The sequence below is a fragment of the Anabrus simplex genome, chromosome 12 (assembly GCF_040414725.1).
Source record: "Anabrus simplex isolate iqAnaSimp1 chromosome 12, ASM4041472v1, whole genome shotgun sequence".
Taxonomy (NCBI): Eukaryota; Metazoa; Arthropoda; class Insecta; order Orthoptera; family Tettigoniidae; genus Anabrus; species Anabrus simplex.
Window position 1 is genome coordinate 15,811,351 of NC_090276.1, and position 20,293 is coordinate 15,831,643.

General features: G+C 39.6%; 1 protein-coding gene across 3 annotated transcripts in view; it reads right to left on the reverse strand.

Annotated features, from left to right (window-relative positions):
• LOC136884411 (MOB kinase activator-like 2) overlaps positions 1-20,293 on the reverse strand; it is a 604,905-nt gene that overhangs the window by 2,409 nt on the left and 582,203 nt on the right. For all 3 annotated transcript variants that reach the window (XM_068229932.1, XM_067156548.2, XM_067156549.2), the window contains exons 3-4: positions 9,328-9,424; positions 4,771-4,895 (exon numbers count right to left, since the gene is read on the reverse strand). In XM_068229932.1, coding sequence (XP_068086033.1) covers positions 4,771-4,895; positions 9,328-9,424 — 222 coding nt within the window. The remainder of the gene's footprint in view (positions 1-4,770; positions 4,896-9,327; positions 9,425-20,293) is intronic.

Consider the following 20,293-nt stretch of genomic DNA (forward strand, 5'->3'; position numbering starts at 1 on the left):
TGATAAATTGCAGAGGCATTTGAATAAAACAAGCCAGAAAACTGGAGCCCACGTGGCATAACTTGTCCATCATGTAAGGAGCTTACCAAGTCTGCCAAGCTGGACATGTGAAGAACTAGACTGTCATGTAAGACATTAAACGATGGATGTGTTCGTCCAGACAATTTCAACTTCAAGAAAGCTATTTTTAGTATGTTTATAAGACGCAAACATTTATGAGATTAAATGGAGTTTACTTTTAGACATATCTTTTGTGATGTGTGTTTTAATCTTAATTTCTTCTTATTTAATGTATTGTATAAGCTGAGGATGATTCCAAGGGAATCTAAACCAGTACTTCTTTATTAAATTTGTACAAAATTAAAGTGGTGATTGGTGGAACATTAAAATTATGCATCAATACAAAAAGGAAGAGAATTAATTATGAACGAGACTGTCTCGTGCAACTTTTGTGACCTTTGTATGTAAGGGTACCAAGTTTCAAATGGGTTACATTGGTTTATTTTTTACACATATTTATATTTGTGACATTATCCTCTATTTGACCCTTAAAGATATCAACAGGCTACCTGCTTCTAACTTATCTTCCCACATGGAGATATGAAATGAAATTTTTAAGAAGTATGACAAGAAAGACAAGAAAGGACAGACAAGAAATTAGGATGCCAGGAAGGAAATTGGAGAGGAAAAGCTTTTTTGACACAATGGAGTGGGATAAATTTAAGCTGGTTTGGATATGTTAAGAGGATAGAAGAAGGGAAGGATGCTGAAGTGGATGATGAAAACCCAGACAGAAAGAGGGAGGACAAGAGGGGAACTCAAACTAACGTGAATGAATAAAATTCAGGAAACTCAATCGCCAAAAATGACCAGTGTTTCGCCCCAGTGCGGCATGGGCGCATCAGTTGGATACCGCACCTTCCCAAGACAATGGCCGGCTAGCATGCCGGTAATGATACAACAGCAAGCCATCTCAATCGGAAGCCATATATTTGGCCAAGCTAAGGTGGTTGAAAATGACCGAGAATAGTCTAATTAGAAGAAACCTGGATAGGAACACAGTTAAGGAGAAACAATAGTGGTCGGACAGATGAAGATGGAGAGGTGCCATAAACATCCCAACCTGGCAGGATCCGGATGATCACGATGACTGAGATTACATTCCAGTTCATTCTCAAATCCAGAGCAAGTCCTGTGAGAGTGCAAGTTGACAACCACGGACATCTAATCAAGTGCCAGCTCTTCATTTTCATTCTTCCCACTCAGTCTCTCTTGGCCTTCAGACTTCGTTGGCATTAGGTTTCTAAGGTCAAGGGAAGCACAACCCTCACAGCCTTTCGCTTTACCTTTCCAATACTTTCATTCTTCGAAGGGTTGGAACTCTCTCATTTTAAGAGGGGATGGTTATCTAGTTAAAGGTTTCCACCTTTTAAGAGTAAAAATTCGGGACTTAGAATCACAAATCATTATTTTTACCAGTTGCTCTATGTTGCACTGACACAGAGAGGTTTTCCTGAAATAATGTTTCTTGAGGGTCCACCTTTTCAATACATTATATTTTTTATTTCTTTACATTAATATTGTTACATTATTAATATGTTTTAAGTGGGACATGTTTTGCCTACTTTTCAGGCATCTTCAGCCACTATTCCTAATATCTAATATCAAAATTGCTAGGATCCTATGCTTTGTTTCTGATACAGTGCTTAAAATAGTTGGACTAACATGAATTGCTCTGTCTAAAAAATTTATACATGCTATATATCTTATAGAAACATCCGGCTGACATCAATTGCTCTGGCTAATAAATTATGGTTAGATATACTATTGCTCTGTCTAAAAAGTTGTGCTTACAGGTTACTATGCATTTATCCTTGACATGATTGTTACACTTATACGAAGGTCGACCAAATAGAAACAGGATTTTTGTTCCTGAGCATCAACAGTTGGTAGGACTGGCTCCGCGCTTCTGCTATGCTTAGGCGGGACCATTAGGAGTGGGGAGAGCATGCTGTTAGATATTTCCCGCCATTTTGTCAGTAACGCTCATGATGTCGGAGCAACAGGTGCACCCCTCCACTGTACAACACTTAATTATAAAATTTCTTGTTCGTGAAGGAGTTACAGCGGTGGAAATTTGTCAGAGATTGACTGCACAGTTCGGTGATCAAACATTGTCAAGGATGCATGTATTTTCCCGGCATAAAAAGTTCAAGGAAGGACGAGAACGGGTGGAAAATCAGCAACATGATCGCCGTCCTTGGACCAGCATTACAGACGAAAAAATTTGTGCGGTTAAAGACATTACTGACGACGATCGACGGGAGAAAGTATCAGAAATTGCAGAACAACTCAGAATCAGTGATGGGAGCTGTTAAGCAATCGTCACAAACGACCTACAGCTCCGTAAAGTGTGTTCCACATGGGTCCCTCGCCTTTTGACCGAAAATCTGAAGTTGAGACGTTTGTAGGTCTGTCAGAGGCTTACAGCAAGGTTTGCAGAAGAAGGTGATGCATTTTTGAGTTGGATCATCACCTGCGATGAAACATGGGTCCACCACTACACTCCTGAATCCAAACAAGCCAGTAAGGAGTGGTGGAGGAAAGGGGAGGCAGCACCAGTGAAAGCTAGGACTCGACTGTCAGCTGGCAAGGTTCTTGCAACCATTTTTTTTTGATCGGCAAGGCATTTTGCTTATTTATTTTTTGTATGAGCGACGCACAATCAATGCTGCTCTGCGAGCAGTTGAACAAGGCGAGGGTTGCACATGACTGCAAAAGACGAGACCAAACGATTCCACACATCATCCTCCTCGACGACAATGCGCAGACTTTGTACGCAACTGGCAGGTGACATGAGCCTGTCCTTTTTACGATGACGGCATCAAAAACCTGCCCATGCGCTGGAACAAATGCATTTCCAAAGCAGGAAACTATGTGGAAAAATAAAATAAATTGTAATCGCCTTGTGTTTTTCAGTAAGTGAATTTAAATAAAAAATAAAATCCCGTTTATACTTCATCTCCCCTCGTAATTAGTTAATTCCAATGTGTAACAATCATGTCAAGGATATTTTTATAAAGTGTACAGTAATCTGTAAGCACAATTGTTTAGACAGAGTAATCCAATTTAGCCAGATGTTTTTATGTATAGTATATGTAACCATAATTTATTAGACAGAGCAATTCATGTCAGCCAGGTGTTTCTATATAAGATATATATAGTATGTATAATCATTTTAGACAGAGCAATTCATGTTAGCCCAACTATTTTAAGCATTTTATCATAAACAAAGCCTAGGATCCTAGCAATTTTGATCTTAGATATTAGAAACAGCGGCTAACGATGCCTAAAAAATAGGCAAAACATGTCCCGCTTAAGACATATTAATGATGTAACAATATTTAGGTAAATTACTAAAAAATAAAATGTATTGAAAAGGTCAACCCTCAAGAAATATTCTTTCAGAAAGGTATATTTTGCTCAATACGGACCTAACAATGAGATTTATAACTTGTAACAGATAGGTCTTATGACAATGATAGGATGGGAAAGGACTAGCAGTAGAAAGGAAGCAACCGTGGTGTCATCTGCATACTTCAAGTTGTTTATATTCAATCCACCAATCTTAAAACCATGAGCTGACACATCCAATCCAGATTTCTTCTTGATGAACTCAGAGTACAGACTAAAATATCAGGCGAAAGTATACAGCCTTGTCTTACGCCTTTGCTAATGGGAACCATTCTGTTTCAACACGCTCAGTTTTAACGTTGGCTTCTTGTTCCAAGTACAGCAGATGTTACGGATCAGATGTTCATATATATCCATCTGTCTGAGTACATTCCACATCTCCTCATGACTAACACTATCAAAGGCCTACCAATATTGACAGTCTAAAACAAAACTTGAAGACATCTGCAGCCAGTTTTCCAATGAATCTCATGTGCGATGCACCTGATGCGTGGCAAGGAAGATTACACTCTAGTGTTAGAGAAAAGAGATATTAGATCCCGGACTGAACAGGTAAGGTCTGTATTCAAGAGAATGAATAAAATCCTCTGTAACACGGACTTCAATACTTATCTCTGTCTCTGTTTATTTCCATGTAATTCTCTGTCTTACTTTACAGTGCTGAGGCTGGAAACCTAACAGAAAACACCAGCAAAAAATTTCAATCCTGCAAGATGCGGTGCTACAAATGCTGCCTTAGAAACACTGAAGAACTCCGACACTTGAACAAGGAGGAGATAAAGAAGTTATTATATTAATAAAAACCACCTTTCCAATAATATAATATAATAACTTCTTATTCTGAAATCCAATACGGTTTTATAATGAGATTCATAACTTGCAAAGGAGGAGATATACGGCATCAAAAAGAAGAAACTTTGGACGTATCATTCAAAATTATAAACACAGACTCCTCCAGCTTATCTGACAAGATAAGAGTGAAAGAAGTAGAAGCAGGAGAAGGAGAACATCTTGGCTACAGAATCTACGAGAATATTATGGACTCTGTATCCCCATGTTTTTCCGTCTTAATGAGAACAAAAACCCAGAACACCCCAATGACAATCGACATCCGACAAGGATATGGTACAATAAAAAGATGTTAATGTAAAATTGCCATCAACCATCAAAGATTTTGTACCCTTTATATATGTTTCATTTTTGAATTTTACACTGAGGATGGTGTCATGTTTGAAAAATAGGATGCAACAGAGAAAAAAGGCAGGCAGTGGTAAGAACGGAAATTGTCATAAATACCATATTTGGTGGGAAAGATCGACTCGTCACTGATAGTCTTCTGAGTGAAGGTCATGACGTAATCGATGTACTGGGGAGCGGCCACACGGGTCTTCTTGCCCTTGTCGTCGAACCACAGGTACGTCCTGCAAAATTACAGTATAACTCAATGAAAACCAAGAATTTAAATTACAATTCACAAGAGAAAGGGAATTCATACTATCAGCACGTGTATGACAAACGATACATAGAGAATATAGGTATTATTATGGCAGTGACACACATACAGTTAGTTCCATAAGAGTTAATCTGAGCATGACAATAACATACACATTTTATGTTTGTCTTTTTTCCTGCACTTATTCATCTATAACATACTGTTAATCTTTGTTAAGGGAAATAGGAAGTGTTCCAAACAGAGAAATATACATTACCTTTAAAAAGAAGGAGGAGGAGGAGGAGGAGGAGGAGGAGGAGGAGGAGGAGGAGGAGGAGGAGAAGAAGAAGAAGAAGAAGAAGAAGAAGAAGAAGAAGAAGAAGAAGAAGAATGAGCCCATGGTATTGTACAAATTGTGCATATGAGAGTCCATCAAGTAAGGTTCACACGCTCCTGAAAACAGTTTTGTTGTCTGGCTAACGTTGCATGATTATTCTGGGCAATGGAATGACAGAATTTAAGGAATTCAAGTTCACATTAGCTCTAAAGTTTATAACCTGTAATTTAACAAGCCCTTCTTACTAATCCAGTAAATTAATAAATACATCTCTTCGTATTCATTTTGCCTCATGGCTGCACCATTTTGACGGTCACAATTCACCTATCTGACTAATGAATCATACTCTTCTCTATCCAAAACCTTCAGTCTGCTCACTCAGAGAGAACTATATAACGGGCCATTCACAACATCGATCCATTGCATTTGTATTTGTCCTCGTGGTCTGGTTCCTTGGACTTTGCCCTCAACAATCAACTTTTGAAAACTATCTTCCCGATGCATTACACGTCCAATGTAGCGTACGATCCCCTGAGAGACCTTGCATGACAGGCAGTTGCCTAGGTGGCAGATCTCCGATCTGTTGTTTTCCTAGCCTTTTCTTAAGGTAAGTTATCTCAGATTGTTTACTTACAGTGTTTTCATGTGTATCATTGATATCTTATTTTCACTTGTAACTTTTTGTGACTATCAGAATTGACGTTCATTTGATGAGCAGTCCAATGAATCCTCAACAATTTCCTTTAGCACATCATTTCATGCACGATCGTATTATAGGATAGTCTACGTCTCTGCAACATACTAGAAGACTAAGAAGACCAGATATTCAACAAGCCTTTTTTGTATTCACGGTGATTTGATCATTTTTCCAAATCATTTGCAGACGGATCATTGCTACCTTTGCTATTTCAATGCTTGTAATTAGGTTTATCCATTCAGGTTCAGTAGTATGATGCACACCAGGACATTTCATACCTCTCCCAGATGGCCTAGACAGCTCAGCCATAGGCAGACAAAGACAGATCCAAATATCACTAGTACAATTACCATCCAGGATATATTTTCTTATTTGTGCATTCCATTATTTTGTGTTTGTTATGAAAAGTGAACAGGTTTCTTGTCCATTTTTGTGATGTTGCAGGGAATACTGTGATACATTTTACTACCTACAGTCTGATATCCTTGCATATCGGTATGTGGCCCCCATACTGTGTTTACAACTGTCATTCTTATTAAGGCAGAGGTTGTGAACCGTAGGTCAGCCATGTTGCCAAAGGCTTGTGTTTCAGCAACAGAAGCTACCTCCTGCTTCTGCTGCAAGGTATTGAGCCAAGCTTAAATCAAGAACATGTTCAAGAAGCAAAGATGCATTCTACAAGCCGTCCATGCATTTCTACTTCAGAACAAGATAAGGCCCTCCTTCTGGCAGAACTAGAGGAGAACCATTTCTTCTAAGCTGTTTCATTGATAGCTTGGTCCTCCTTTCCTGCACATTGTAACAATAATGTCATGCTAATAACTTTCGGCAATTTATCCTTGTGATTTGGAAATCTGTATTAATATTCTTTGGTACTGTAAGAGCTTCATATTTTATTTTAAGGTGAGTATTACTCTCCTTTCATGCAATTAAATGTCATGTACCTATATGATACTTCAATTGTAAGTTCACATGCCTGTGTGAACTGTATACACAGCCTGTTGGCGTAACTGTGAACTAAGTGGTAATAGTAGGGAAAGTTCTATCTCCTCGCTCGTTGCCAATAATGAGATGACTCTTGGTTGTTTTTAGTCTGCGTTGAGGCTCTGGGAAACAAGATGTTTTCGGTGGTAGAGATGTATATGTGGGGCAAAACAGGCAATAAGAAATCAAGTAGGAAAAAAGGAAAGAGTTAAAATAATGGCTTAAAAGCTGTTAGAAGCTTTATTTCACAGAGAGTGACATTTAATTTCATTTTTCTCTTAAATATCTATCTTTGCTTCGATGGCTACTAGGTGTTCGTAGTACTGAAGTCATTGTAATGGATATAACTTGAATTTTAAGTTACTGTTTTCTGAAGGTTGAGTAAGTACTAGGGATAATTTGTTTTCATTATGGTTTGGCTTTTGTGCTTGTTTAATTTAATATTTCGGCAGTGAGATTGAAAATTTTCCAACATGGCGCTGTGTCATGTCACCCTTTTTACTTGTTCCTTCTCTTTAACATTGATTTGGGCCGCCTCCTGTTTTGTAATGCCCTTATATGCCTTATTATCCCACTTCACTTATCTATTTTCATTTTGTTTTGCCACTTTCTATTTTATCTTTTGGTGTTAAATACCTTTATTTTTATTTGCATTTTAGTTTTCATTTTTGGGGGGATATGTTTTGGGCATTTACTTTCTGAGGGTATTGGCCTAATAACTTAATTTTTTAATTAAATTTAATTTGTTTTTGACCTTAATTGAAGTCCCTATTCCTTAGTCAACTTTCATCTTAGTATATTTAATGATCAATTCCTTGCGCATAAGGAAAATTACTTTCATTAAAGTTTAACTTCTTCAATCTTCAGTGGCAGATTCCCTATCTGTCGTTTTCTTGGCCTTTTCTTAAGGTAAGTTATCTCAGACTGTTTACGTACGGTGTTTTCATGTGTATCATTGATATCTTATTTTCACTTGTAACTTTTTGTTCTGTTATTCTCCCTTCATTTTAAATATGTGAATTTATTCTACTGTCTTGTTCGTGTAGTCTTCATTGCTTATCTGCGAGAAGTGTCATTTGGGTTTGTTTCCTGTTACTCACTTTGGTGAATTTGTTTAAGTGACCATAGTTAATTAAGTTTTGACTCAATTTGTTTATTTTGGGTGGAGAGTCGGTACAACATAACTGAATTAGGGGTGCGGGACTCCTGAACTTCATGTGGGAAGATTTAGTCTTCTGCGATGAAGTCACATTTTCCTGTGGAAATGTGGGGCGGATGAATCTTGTCCTCTTGCCCTTAAAACAACAATAATCACTACCACTGCCCATTCACATCTTCGCTAATCAAGTTCCCAATGGCCCCTGAAACAATGTACCATGAATCCTACACCAGGTATGATGCTAAATTAATTGCCGCTTCTTTTTTTTTTTTTGCTTTACGTCGCACCGACACAGATAGGTCTTATGGCGACGATGGGACAGGGAAGGGCTAGGAGTGGGAAGGAAGCGGCCGTGGCCTTAATTAAGGTACAGCCCCAGCATTTGCCTGGTGTGAAAATGGGAAACCACGGAAAACCATCTTCAGGGCTGCCGACAGTGGGATTCGAACCTACTATCTCCCGAATACTGGATACTGGCCGCACTTAAGCGACTGCAGCTATCGAGCTCGGTAATTGCCGCTTCTGAGAGACTAGATGGTTTTAGCACTCACTGTAGGGTTGATTTACCCTACACGGTGCCGGAATGCTATTAAGAATTCTGGAAACACATCGCCAATTTTGATGTACGGACCAGAAACGTGGGTGATGAAGGAGAGGGAAAAACGTAGAATACAAGCAGTGGAAATGAAGTTTCAAAGGTGTCGAGTAGGTTTAACAAGAATGAACAGAGTAAGAAATGAGAGAGTTAGGGAAATGGTAAATGAGGTACCCCTACAGGAAAAGATAAAAAAATCAAGGCAGCAGTGGTATGGACACGTTCAGAGAATGGGAGAAGAGAGAATACAAAGAAAGGTGTTAGAAATGGAGTTGAAGGGAAGGAGACCTGGAGAACGACCGAGGGAAAGATGGCCGGAAGGTGTAAAGAAGAGCATCGAGTCAAGAGGAGGGAACTGAACGACAGTGACAGAAGAGAAGTGGTGGATGGACAGAAAATGATATAGAGGCTTATGTTCCATGCGAACCCAGCCTGTGGTTGGAAACTGCTCCAGATTATGATAATGATGATTACTACTTCCATATTTACTATTAGTATTATATCAATTAGTTTTCTCATAGTCTGTTGTTATTTTTACTATTTCTATTATATAATCATATAATGTTAAACGCTGTACATCCTAAATGAAGTGCTTAAGTGTATGACAGGGCTTTAACCCCTAATAGATAATTATCTATCTCATACTCACCTGAGACCTGGGCCAGTCATATCCGGACAGCCCGACATGGTACAGAACTCTGAGATGGTGCCATACACCAGGTTGATGTGATCAAAGAACGCAATAGCTGTAGAGAGACAAAAAACAAACTTTGAACATCACTAACCATGTTTGAAACAAGTTAACAATGAAAACCAAGACACGATCATGTAAAGAAATGAAGGAGCCAGTTGGAAAGAGAGATGAGTGGAGGACAATTGCTATATCAGTAACATAAAATATTAATCTGACTTTAGAAACAGAAAAAAGACAATTATACTCATGTTACACAACTGAACATCAAATGACATATTTGACAAGTGTGTTACTGTAATTGCAAGGGAGGTAAATCAGATCTAAATGAAACTCAGCAGAGAGGCAGGGGACGGAATGTACACTGCAAAAGCGAAAACCATAGTGGCCCAAATTTATTTCCCATGCCGGTGTTATAACATGTATCTTGTGAAATGCAGGTGAGCATGATTAAGGAAGCAGAACAGGAGGTATTTGGTACTGCAATACATGTTTACAAAATTGCTAAATGCAACCAAAGTTACTTGCCATTCCGTTCCGCTTATCGAATGGCGGAGAAGACCGAACCTAGTAAGCACTAATCCAGTCTTTTGTTTGGCAGCAGTTCAACCAGCCTCCCTACAGCCCCGATCCTCTTGCATCTAGCAACTACCACCTCTTTTTGCAGCCGAAGAAGCTCCTTGGTGGCAAGCGCTTTCACACTGACAACGAAGTGCAAATGAAGATTCAGAAATGGTTATTTTCGTAGGTGACACACTTCAACGATGAGAGCCAATGAAACCTTGTCCGACGCTACGACAAATGTTTGAACAAGCACAGAAATTATGTGGAGACGTAGCTGAAGATATGTAGAAGGAAATAAAAAAGGAATTCATCTACTAACAAAATTAAAAACTTTAAAGATAAACATCACGTTACAATGGATCCCCGCACATGTAGGAGCACAAGGCAGATAAAGTAGCAAAGAAAGAAAAAAAAAATTGGCACTAGTACCTACATGAGAACCAAACCTCTGGCAGCTAACTCAATTGAGAAGATAATCACAAATAAAACCCTTGAAATATAGAAGAAACTACCCACCTTACAACAATGAAGAAATGGGGGAAAGAAATTACTTCATCATCATCTGTTTCCCCTCCAGGTTCGGCTTTTTCCCTCGGACTCAGCGAGGTATCCCACCTCTACCGCCTCAAGGGCAGTGTCCTGGAGCTTCAGACTCTTGGTCGGGGGATACAACTGGGGAGAATGACCAGTACCTCGCCCAGGCGGCCTCACCTGCTATGCTGAACAGGGGCCTTGTGGAGGGATGGGAAGATTGGAAGGGATAGACAAGGAAGAGGGAAGGAAGCGGCTGTGGCCTTAAGTTAGGTACCATCCCGGCATTCGCCTGGAGGAGAAGTGGGAAACCACGGAAAACCACTTCGAGGATGGCTGAGGTGGGAATCGAACCCACCTCTGCTCAGTTGACCTCCCAAGGCTGAGTGGACCCCGTTCCAGCCCTCGTACCACTTTTCAAATTTTCGTGGCAGAGCCGGGAATCGAACCTGGACCTTTGGGGGTGGCAGCTAATCACGCTAACCACTACGCCACAGAGGCGGACAAGAAATTACCTACGGGACAAAAATAAAAGCAAGCCGAGGAAGGAAGCAGTGGCAATCTTCAGATTGGAAACAGGAGAGGACTGCTTAGCTGCACATCTAGTATGTATGTTGAGTATTCAGCCCGAAAGCTTATTTGATCCTCATAGCTCTGCCAACAGCTATAATGATAGCCGAGGCATACTAGGGAAATGACAAGTGAGTTAGTTTCCCGTTGCTTTCCCCACTGAGCCAGAAGTTGCTATTACGTATCAGTCTGCCAAGCCCACTGAAATGCATGCAACAACTGACCCTATGAGCGATATTTTCACACCATTCATAACAGGGCCTGGCTGCATAAGGAATGGTATTACTAGCATCGCTCATACCTCGGTCACTTTCATATTGTCAAAGCCAAGAATGAAACCGAGACAGAAGAATAAAAGTAACAAATTTATTCTAGCCCATACCAGAAGACATAGCCAGAATCAAAATACACCAGACGGAAAAAGAGTACCATATGCAAAAATTACTGATCAGTGAGGGACTCAGAACACCTACTTCAGTACACAGGACTCAACCCAATCAAAAAAAAAAAAAAAAAAAAAAAAAAAAAAAAAAAAAAAAAAAAAAAAAAAAAAGGCAATTTACCAGCCCTACACTGGACAGCTAGAAACAAGATGAAACAACAGTTCCCTAATACATTTGTACATTATACATGTTATTTTTGTATTAGTACTGTCTAGACATATCAGTTTTTCATTGGAGTTACCGTACTTCCCAATAAAGCCATAGGTTACAACAACAAAAAGGAATTCATGATATGTAGTGGTTCTTATTTCATTGGAAAATGGCCCGCAATCTATATATATAAAACGCAAACGTGTATATTTCACAAAACTCAAGCTCTTAAACCAGAGGGCATTGAAAGGTGCAGTTTGTACCAAAATTTTCCAAATCGTCTCAACAGTACAGAAAAAAATCTTGCATTTCTTGAAAAGTCTATAGAAATATATATATTAATGAATTAATACGGTCACCCAGTTTGTTTTTCCATCACTACCATGAAAACCACAAAAATGATGTGCAAAGTACTTTCTATTCACAGCGTTGCCTAGGTTACTGTCAGCCATCTTTAAGACGGGCAATATGCTTTTTTTCTGCTTGGCGTTGCCTAGAATCATGGTTTATCTGAAGCAAGCAAGTCGTATAGTTTAGAATTTGATCACTGGCACTTTTGTAATCTATGGTAGAATCATAATACACTGTCAAACATTCTAACCATTCAGTTGATACTGTCCTGGATATAGAAGAGGCGGTACATTATCCAACTGAATTTTTAAATTCTTCGACTCCCCCTGGAACTCTTCTCCACAAACTGATTGAAGGTAGGTTCCCTTATATTATTGCTCCTTAACCTACACACACCAAAATTATGCAATGGGACAAGACTGCTAATCAAATCTCTAAACAAAAAAAATTAAAAATACCTGAGTGCACGATCCTCACTGGGTGTGGACCTGGTGAAACTGTTCTGATCCCCCGAATACCAATGATAACCACTGACCTACCATTTTAGTTTGAAATGCTCCCAAAGAAAATGTATTTGGAATGGCCCCACAGAGTGTCACATAACGTAGTCTGTAGGTATACGGAAGATATTTAATATGCAAGGCCAGCCGATCGAAGCCGGGGTGGGTCAGCTAGTTTAAAAAATAGCCCTTGTCTCTTGCTGGCAGAAAACATGACACACCACGTGACTTTCCTTTGAATGCTCATTTTCTCAGATTCTAGGCAGCTCAAATCAAATTGCCAACCAAATTAACATCAGCCAACTATTTTCGTCCAAAAATTATGAATAATTGAACTGCATAAATTACTAAGGTACTTGGTTTGCAATGATATCCATACTAAAAGAGCAGTACATTTAAACTGGGGAGTGACACTATCAGAATTCTATAAACAACGCTGCATGCAGGAATATGTTCAGGTTCAATTTCGAGAATTGTAAACTCAGACAATGTTTTTGCTCTAAAAAGCCACAAATCCTGTAAACAATATCATGAACACTACAGCTGACTGGGTTAAAAGAAATTGTGGTTACATAGCTTGATATAAGTTATCTTGCCTTGTCTGAGCTAATGACTGGGAGCAACCTATCAGAGTATGGTTTGCCAGCAGTTGTTTGAGGAAATGATTGAAGGCCAGGCGAGATAATAATGCAGTAGGAGTGCTGTGAAGTACAGGGTGAAGCAGGCTGCTGATAAGCTTAACAGAGAGATTAGACTGAACGACTGAGGTTAGTTTTTACCTTCCCGGAGGAAGTTACTCCTGGGAATGCAACTAAGGAAACTTCTTGTTCAGTTCAACATTTTTTAAGATGTATTTCTAGCAGTAAGGGCTGGCTCTAAAGGGCAGAGGGGCACGTGCCCCTCCAGCTAAGAAACTATTATTATATGGTTTCACAAATACTAACACTATGAATGATAAAGCATTCGGTTTTAGTACTAGGCACAACATGCAGATAGCTATTGGGGCAATGTTTTGATCTAAAGCATATTTTGCTTCCTCTAGCTTGCTGGTCGGTCATGCTGAGCCTCTGCCCTTCTCTGCAGACACTTTCTTGGGTAAGTTTGGTTCGCACCTGCATAGAACCTACTATTTCTTAACACACAGAGAATGGGAGATTTGGGGACTGACAAAAGGCAGGCCCTGCTGACGGAAATGCATGAGAAGGCTTATTGCGCTGAGTCCAATGTGTGTTTCATATGCAAGTGTTGCCAATCTGCCGTCTGAGGAGGGTGTTACGCTGGCTAATGAAATTAGTCAATATCCTATTACATAATATTTAGTGTGGTGTAGTGAAAATTAAATCTGTCATATACAGTGCGCGGATACAGCAGCTCGTTTAAAATGAGAACAAGTGGGGCAATATAGGCTAAAGGGCGCGAATATCAGCGTAAATTCTAACAAGAGGTGTATAGAAGACACGAATGCTTGTGTGGCTGGGAGTCAATTTACCTAATGAGTTTTTCTGTTTTCCATGCATGTCCTTTGAGCCTGACTTGGACAAAAGCTGGAGTAAAAGATCTCAAACACTTGAAAAAAATAAAAATAAAGTTTCATACAATATATTAATTTAAATACCTTGGAAAAAGTATAACATACAATTTAAATGAAAACATTTCTTGGACAGAGAGAACGAATAAATTACCCAGAGCCCAAAAAGTAACCAGAAATACATACAACAAGAAACGTTTATCAATAAAAACAAAATTGAAACATTACAAGACTGTAGTCCAACCTAAAATAACTTACGGAAGTGAAACATTATTTAAACTAAGCCAAAAGAATAACATAGAAAAAAAATTGTGTTGTTGTTTGAGTCATCAGTCCATAGATTGGTTTGATGCAGCTCTCCATGCCACCCTATCCTGTGCTAACCTTTTCATTTCTACGTAACTATTGCATCCTACATCTGCTCTAATCTAATACCTTGGTCTACCCCTACTGTTCTTACCACCTACACTTCCTTCAAAAACCAACTGAACAGAAAAAAATTAAAAATAGAAAGAAGAACTGAACGAACATGCATTAAAAAGAAGAACCAAAAAGGAGAATAGTGTATCATCTCCATGCTACCCTATCCTGTGCCAACGTTTTCATTTCTACGTAATTATTGCATCCTACATCTGCTCTAATCTGCTTGTCATATTCATACCTTGGTCTACCCCTACTGTTCTTACCACCTACACTTCCTTCAAAAACCAACTGAACAGAAAAAAAATTAAAAATAGAAAGAAGAACTGAACGAACATGCATTAATAAGAAGAACCAAAAAGGAGAATAGTGTATCATCCCAAATGCAGCAGTATATCAGGAAATAGAACCTATAACGGATTTCATAAAAAAGAAGAGAATATAATTCTTTGGTCATCTGCTGAGAACACCTCAAGACAGGTTAATATGCAGAATTTTAGAGAAGCTTTGGAAACAAAAACAACCACCTGTCTGGATAAAAGAAATAAAAGAAGACATGAAAGAATTAGACTTAACACTGGAGGATTTAAAGAATAAATCAACCAAAGTAAATAAATTGAAGAAAATTTAGTAAAATTAGATTCTTACCAAAAATTACAACTAAAAGAGTATTTTCAGAAGAACAATGACAATGAAGATCAGATAGAATGAAGAAATACTGGAAGAACAGAAAGGGAAAAAAACCATAAAACATCATAGAAGACCGGACAGAAATTGACTACAGTGATCCAATGCGGCCTTAAAAGCGCAATAATATTAATTCATGCATGGAACTTTCATGTTTTTAATCAATAAAATTAACAAACATAATGATCAAGTTAAGAATAACAGAGTATGCATTTGTTTACTTGTGTGTATTCAATAAGAATGCAAATTTGTGAAAAGTAGTGCCCCTCCTCTAGTCCCCCTCAGCAGCCGCTACTGATTTCTAGCCTATGTTTTACAGCTTGATGAGTGCAGTATTTCTGCATCTGTGTCTTATCAAAGGCCAGAATACAACATAGCTTCCACTTCTGCCTCGGTCTCTTTAATGGCTGTGACAATATGAGTAGCACTGAATAGTTTTTTGAACGTTATGAAAGAAGAAACTCATGGGGCCAGTCTTGCTGCAAAACCACTTTCTGGCTCAATAATTCATTCCTCTCGATGGCTTATACAACTGATTACGACAACACTATTGGCTTCTACGGTTTCCCTATAACTCTTTGATGGTGGGACCCAACCAGACTCCAGGCTGAATACGTAACGGACAGCCCACCCTCCTGATGAAACTGGGAAGCAGATACAAGCTCAGTGGAGGCTAGGAAGAAATGGAAGTAAAACTGGGATTGAAAGGTAGAGAGCTAACTTACTTGAAGAACCAATGTTTGGAATTGTGAAGATTGCCCTTGCCCCTTCATGTTTGTGCTCATCTCCTCTCTGTCTGTAGATATTCATTCCCATATGGAACCTGAAATATTTCGAGTAAATTCATAACTGCAACATAATTGGTCCGTTATTGGACATTACTCATTCAGGACAAACATTTCAGGTTCCCTATGGGAATTGGTATCATCTGATGGCCAGGCAGGCATCAATTTTTGTAAATGAGACAAAGTCTCTCATAGTGCATTGGCACTGCCAGTGGCTCCAAGTAGCCTATACAGTGGCCTCCACAGTACGCACTAGCCATGCATCTTGGCACCTGTGCTAGTTAGCAACTGGTGAGAGAAATTGACACACTGGGTTGAAACGCTGGCAACCAAGAATGAGTTAGCTGGAAAATTTATGTCCCCTCTGTCACTTCTTCTCCCCACCCTGATCTGTCAATGTGGTATCCCATACATATTCCCATTCCTACTTCTATCTTTCTGTATATGACTTAATAAATAAATGCTTAAATTGATGCATTCATGGCACAGAGTAATAGATATGATTTTTATGTTGGTTATTTATTTAGAGCATGATGAGCTCGCCTGGCGGCAATGATCATTAAGGCATGAAGTCTATATGGTTTGACACTGTGGTTAGCCGGTTCAAGTCCCGTTGGTGAAAAAAAAAAAATGCCATCCAAATATTGGTTGGCATGGTGCAAGAGGTGGTGGTATACAACTTCTAATCACTAGATTGCATACCAAAAACCTTAATTAAATTCCAAACCTCTCCACAGTGCTCATGTGGGGTGATGGCATGACGCTCTTAATGGTGATGCGTCCGTCAGATGGGGACATAAAGCCTTTAGCTGTTCAACAGGAGTAGGTTATGTGCCGGCATCGGATTTTACCCTCTCCCTTCCTACAGTCATATAACTTCATTCATTTAATCTCGTTAACTCCTCTGACAAAGTTGACGTCAGCAAGGGCATCGGTCGTAGAAACTCGCTATGAAGATTCATCTCGCTTCACACCCGATCCCGTAGAGAAACGTGACAAGGGTTGGACATACTGCACATACACACAATTTAGTGCACGATACTTATCTGACAAACGGTTATTCACTCGAATGTGACAAATTCAATACAAGTACAAACTTACTTGACTTAATTCTTTAAACTCCTGTTGAGGAGCATAGGGCCGAGACAAGGTTTCACTATCTGATTCTGCGATGTGCTATGTGTTTCAGCTTTCCGGATGTATACCCAAGCTGCTCACACACTATCTCTACTGATCTCCTCCATGTCATCTTAGGTCTTCCTCTCCTCCTCTGCGCCTAGGGATTCCACTCGAGAGCTTGTTTTGCTATGCTGTGATCAGATCTACACAGTGTATAGCCAATCCACTGCCACTTTTTTTTTTTTTCTTAATCTGCTGTTCAATCGATAATTGGTGTGTTCTCTTCCACAGTTCCTCATTTGACATCACTTCTGGCCAGTATATCCCTAAGATGCTCCTAAAACATTTGTTCACAAAATGTATGCATCTTCCGTGTCAAAGATTTGGTCACTTTCCAGGTTTCACATGCATAAAACAGCACAGACTTAACAGTGTTATTGAAGACCCGCAGTTTTGTTCTCATACCTCCATATAAGACGGAGTGTTGCGAATGCATCCTTAGCTTTGTTCAAACGGCTGGCCACATTTTCATCTGCCCCTCCATTCCCTGCTACAATGCTTCCTAGGTAGCAAAAGCTAATCACTCTCTCTATAACATTCCCATACAATTGCAACAGAGTGCTATTTCGGTTTCTCAATCGCATTTCCTTTGTCTTCTTAATGTTTATCTGAAGTCCAACTTCCTGTGCCTCCGTTTCCAGGTCTTTAAGCTTAATTTCCATATATAATATAATTACAAAGAGAACAAAAAAAGAACATTTAAATAGATGAAGGCATTTAGGTCAATGTCCAGGGGAAACACAGCTTTGGGGCCAGCTTCTTGAAAATTCATCCAAAGATCCCAAGAAAGCAAGCAGTGGGCATTCTTGCATGATATGCTGAACTGTCTGTGTCACGCCCCTGCAGTCTCAGGGGAATGTCCTCACCCCACAACTGTGGGAAGTAGAATCAGTTCTTCCTGATATGATTAAGTTCACACTACGTACCGCAACACAGTACTGGCAACTTGTATTACGCCTTGTGGAAGTGATGATGTCCACTCCATCTTCCAAGCAACCTTGTGGTTGAAACAATTGAATGTCAACCTCATGCAGTTCTCCAGGAAGGCTTGTGAGACCAACAAGGTTGAAGAACATCACTCAATATCCTTGTAAATGGTGTGTGCCTTATTATTTGTAATTATGTGACTTCTATCCTCTTTTATGAGGTGGTGTGATGTTGCTCGATGCAGGTTTTGTATTTATGAAGTGTGATTCAAGACAAACTGCAGGCAAGTGTCAGTTCTGCTATGATTGATCATGATCTGAATTCAACTGATCATTGAGGAAGCAGAGTAAAGTCTTGGGAAATATTAAATGGTAGTGGCGATTACTGGTTTGAGGGGAACTACAACCAGGCAACCAACCCTTCTTAACACTAATGAGAAGAGAAATAAAAAGAAGAGGTGGAGACATTCAAAGAATGGTGCCATTGGTAAAGGAAGGGAAAGGCTATAAAGGCCAGGAACCTGCAAGACTTCCTAGGACTCACAAACCTACAGAGCTGGGTTCAGAAGAGAACAAGATTTCACCAAAGGAAGATAGATACAACAGATTATGGTGGAGGGGCCTAACACAAATGGAAGCAATCCTAGACCTGAGGAGGACAACCTTAGTTGAGAATCCCTAGGGGGCATATGGGTCACAACTCTTAAAACATGCATAGGATACTGTGGATGTATTCTATTACCACGCTAATAATGGCAGAAAACATGAATTCCCTTCAATGTGTCTCATTTTATAGAGCATAAAAAGAGTATCATGTTAAATAATCTTAATTTTTACCAAATTTTCAATTATTATTGGCCTTAACAACATACCAGTGTAAAAAGGGTTCTTTAACAAGCAAGCTCGCATTTCATAACTGGAATTCAACCCTGCAACCTTCCAGGACTTAAGACAAGCACGTACCGAAACATGCAAACTCAACCCATCCGACTAACTCTCCATAATTCATAATACAGGGAGAGGCAGCAAAAAGTTACCTGCACTTCAAATGGTGCTGCCACACAGGTGGACCGGGTAATAAACTTGCTTTTGGTGCCGGGATTACCCAATAGGTAGAGTAGGCTGTCGCCCATGAGCCCCACTCTGCTAGGGTCCCCAATGTAGCAGATCAAATTTAGACCTCATATAGTAAATTGTGTGGCTGAGTGAACTGTGGATATGTTCATGAAAAAAAGTTTCTGAATTATAATGGCAGCTGATTTCCTTTAAAATAATGTTTGTCGTGCATACAGTTCATGAAGCATGCAGCTTGACATAGTTGACACATAAGGAAGTCCCTAGCGCCCAATTTTACCTTCCAAATTTCCTTCGGTGTCATGCAGCCTCATTTTTTGAAACAAAGTGTAATCCACATTTGACAGGTGGTGGTGGTGGCGGTGATTATTGTTTTAAGAAGAAGTACAACTAGGCAACCATCCTCTATATAACACTATTCAGAGTGAAAAACGGAAGGGATCCGACACTTCGAAAAATGAAGACATCGGTCAAAGAAAGACAAGGGCCACGAAGGGCGTGAAAATGAAAGACTCCCTAGCCCTCGCAAACCTAATAGCGTCGGGGTCAGAAAGGAACAAGAATTGACCAAGGTAGGTCGGATAGGATAGATGAAAGTGAGGAGCCTGGCACAAGTACGTGGAAGCAATGCCAGGGCTCAGCTAAGGGCCCCGTGGTCGCCAACCCACGCTCCAAACTTCAGAGCCCCTGGGGCCCTTTTAGTCGCCTCTTACGACAGGCAGGGGATATCGTGGGTGTTATTCTACCGCCCCCACCCACAGGGGGACCACATTTGACATCATTGAGGATTTATAGGATTCTCATCATAGCAAATTCTTCTGTTGAATGGACATTTTTCAATTAAAACTACTTAAGGGCTGCCATTGAACTTCAGTGGCATAAAAGCAGCTAAATTCCCTTGTCATTATTTCTACTGAATACAACATCTTGAAGACAGAAAAAAAAATATATATATGATGTTTTGTTTACATCTAACATGTTCCTTCTGTTTTGTAGTACTGTATTTATTTATTCATTCAGTCATTCATTCTGCGTATTGTCCCAATGAGTAGAGCTTTGCATGGATATCCACTAAGTTAGTCTCCTGGCGGATGCAAACTGTATGGCAGCGCGGAAAATTTTGCAGATAATTTCTAAATAATTATGTTTATTGATTTTCACCAAGGTATACTCTAGAAATGCCGACACTGTGGTGTAGGCATAGCGTGCGTGCCTC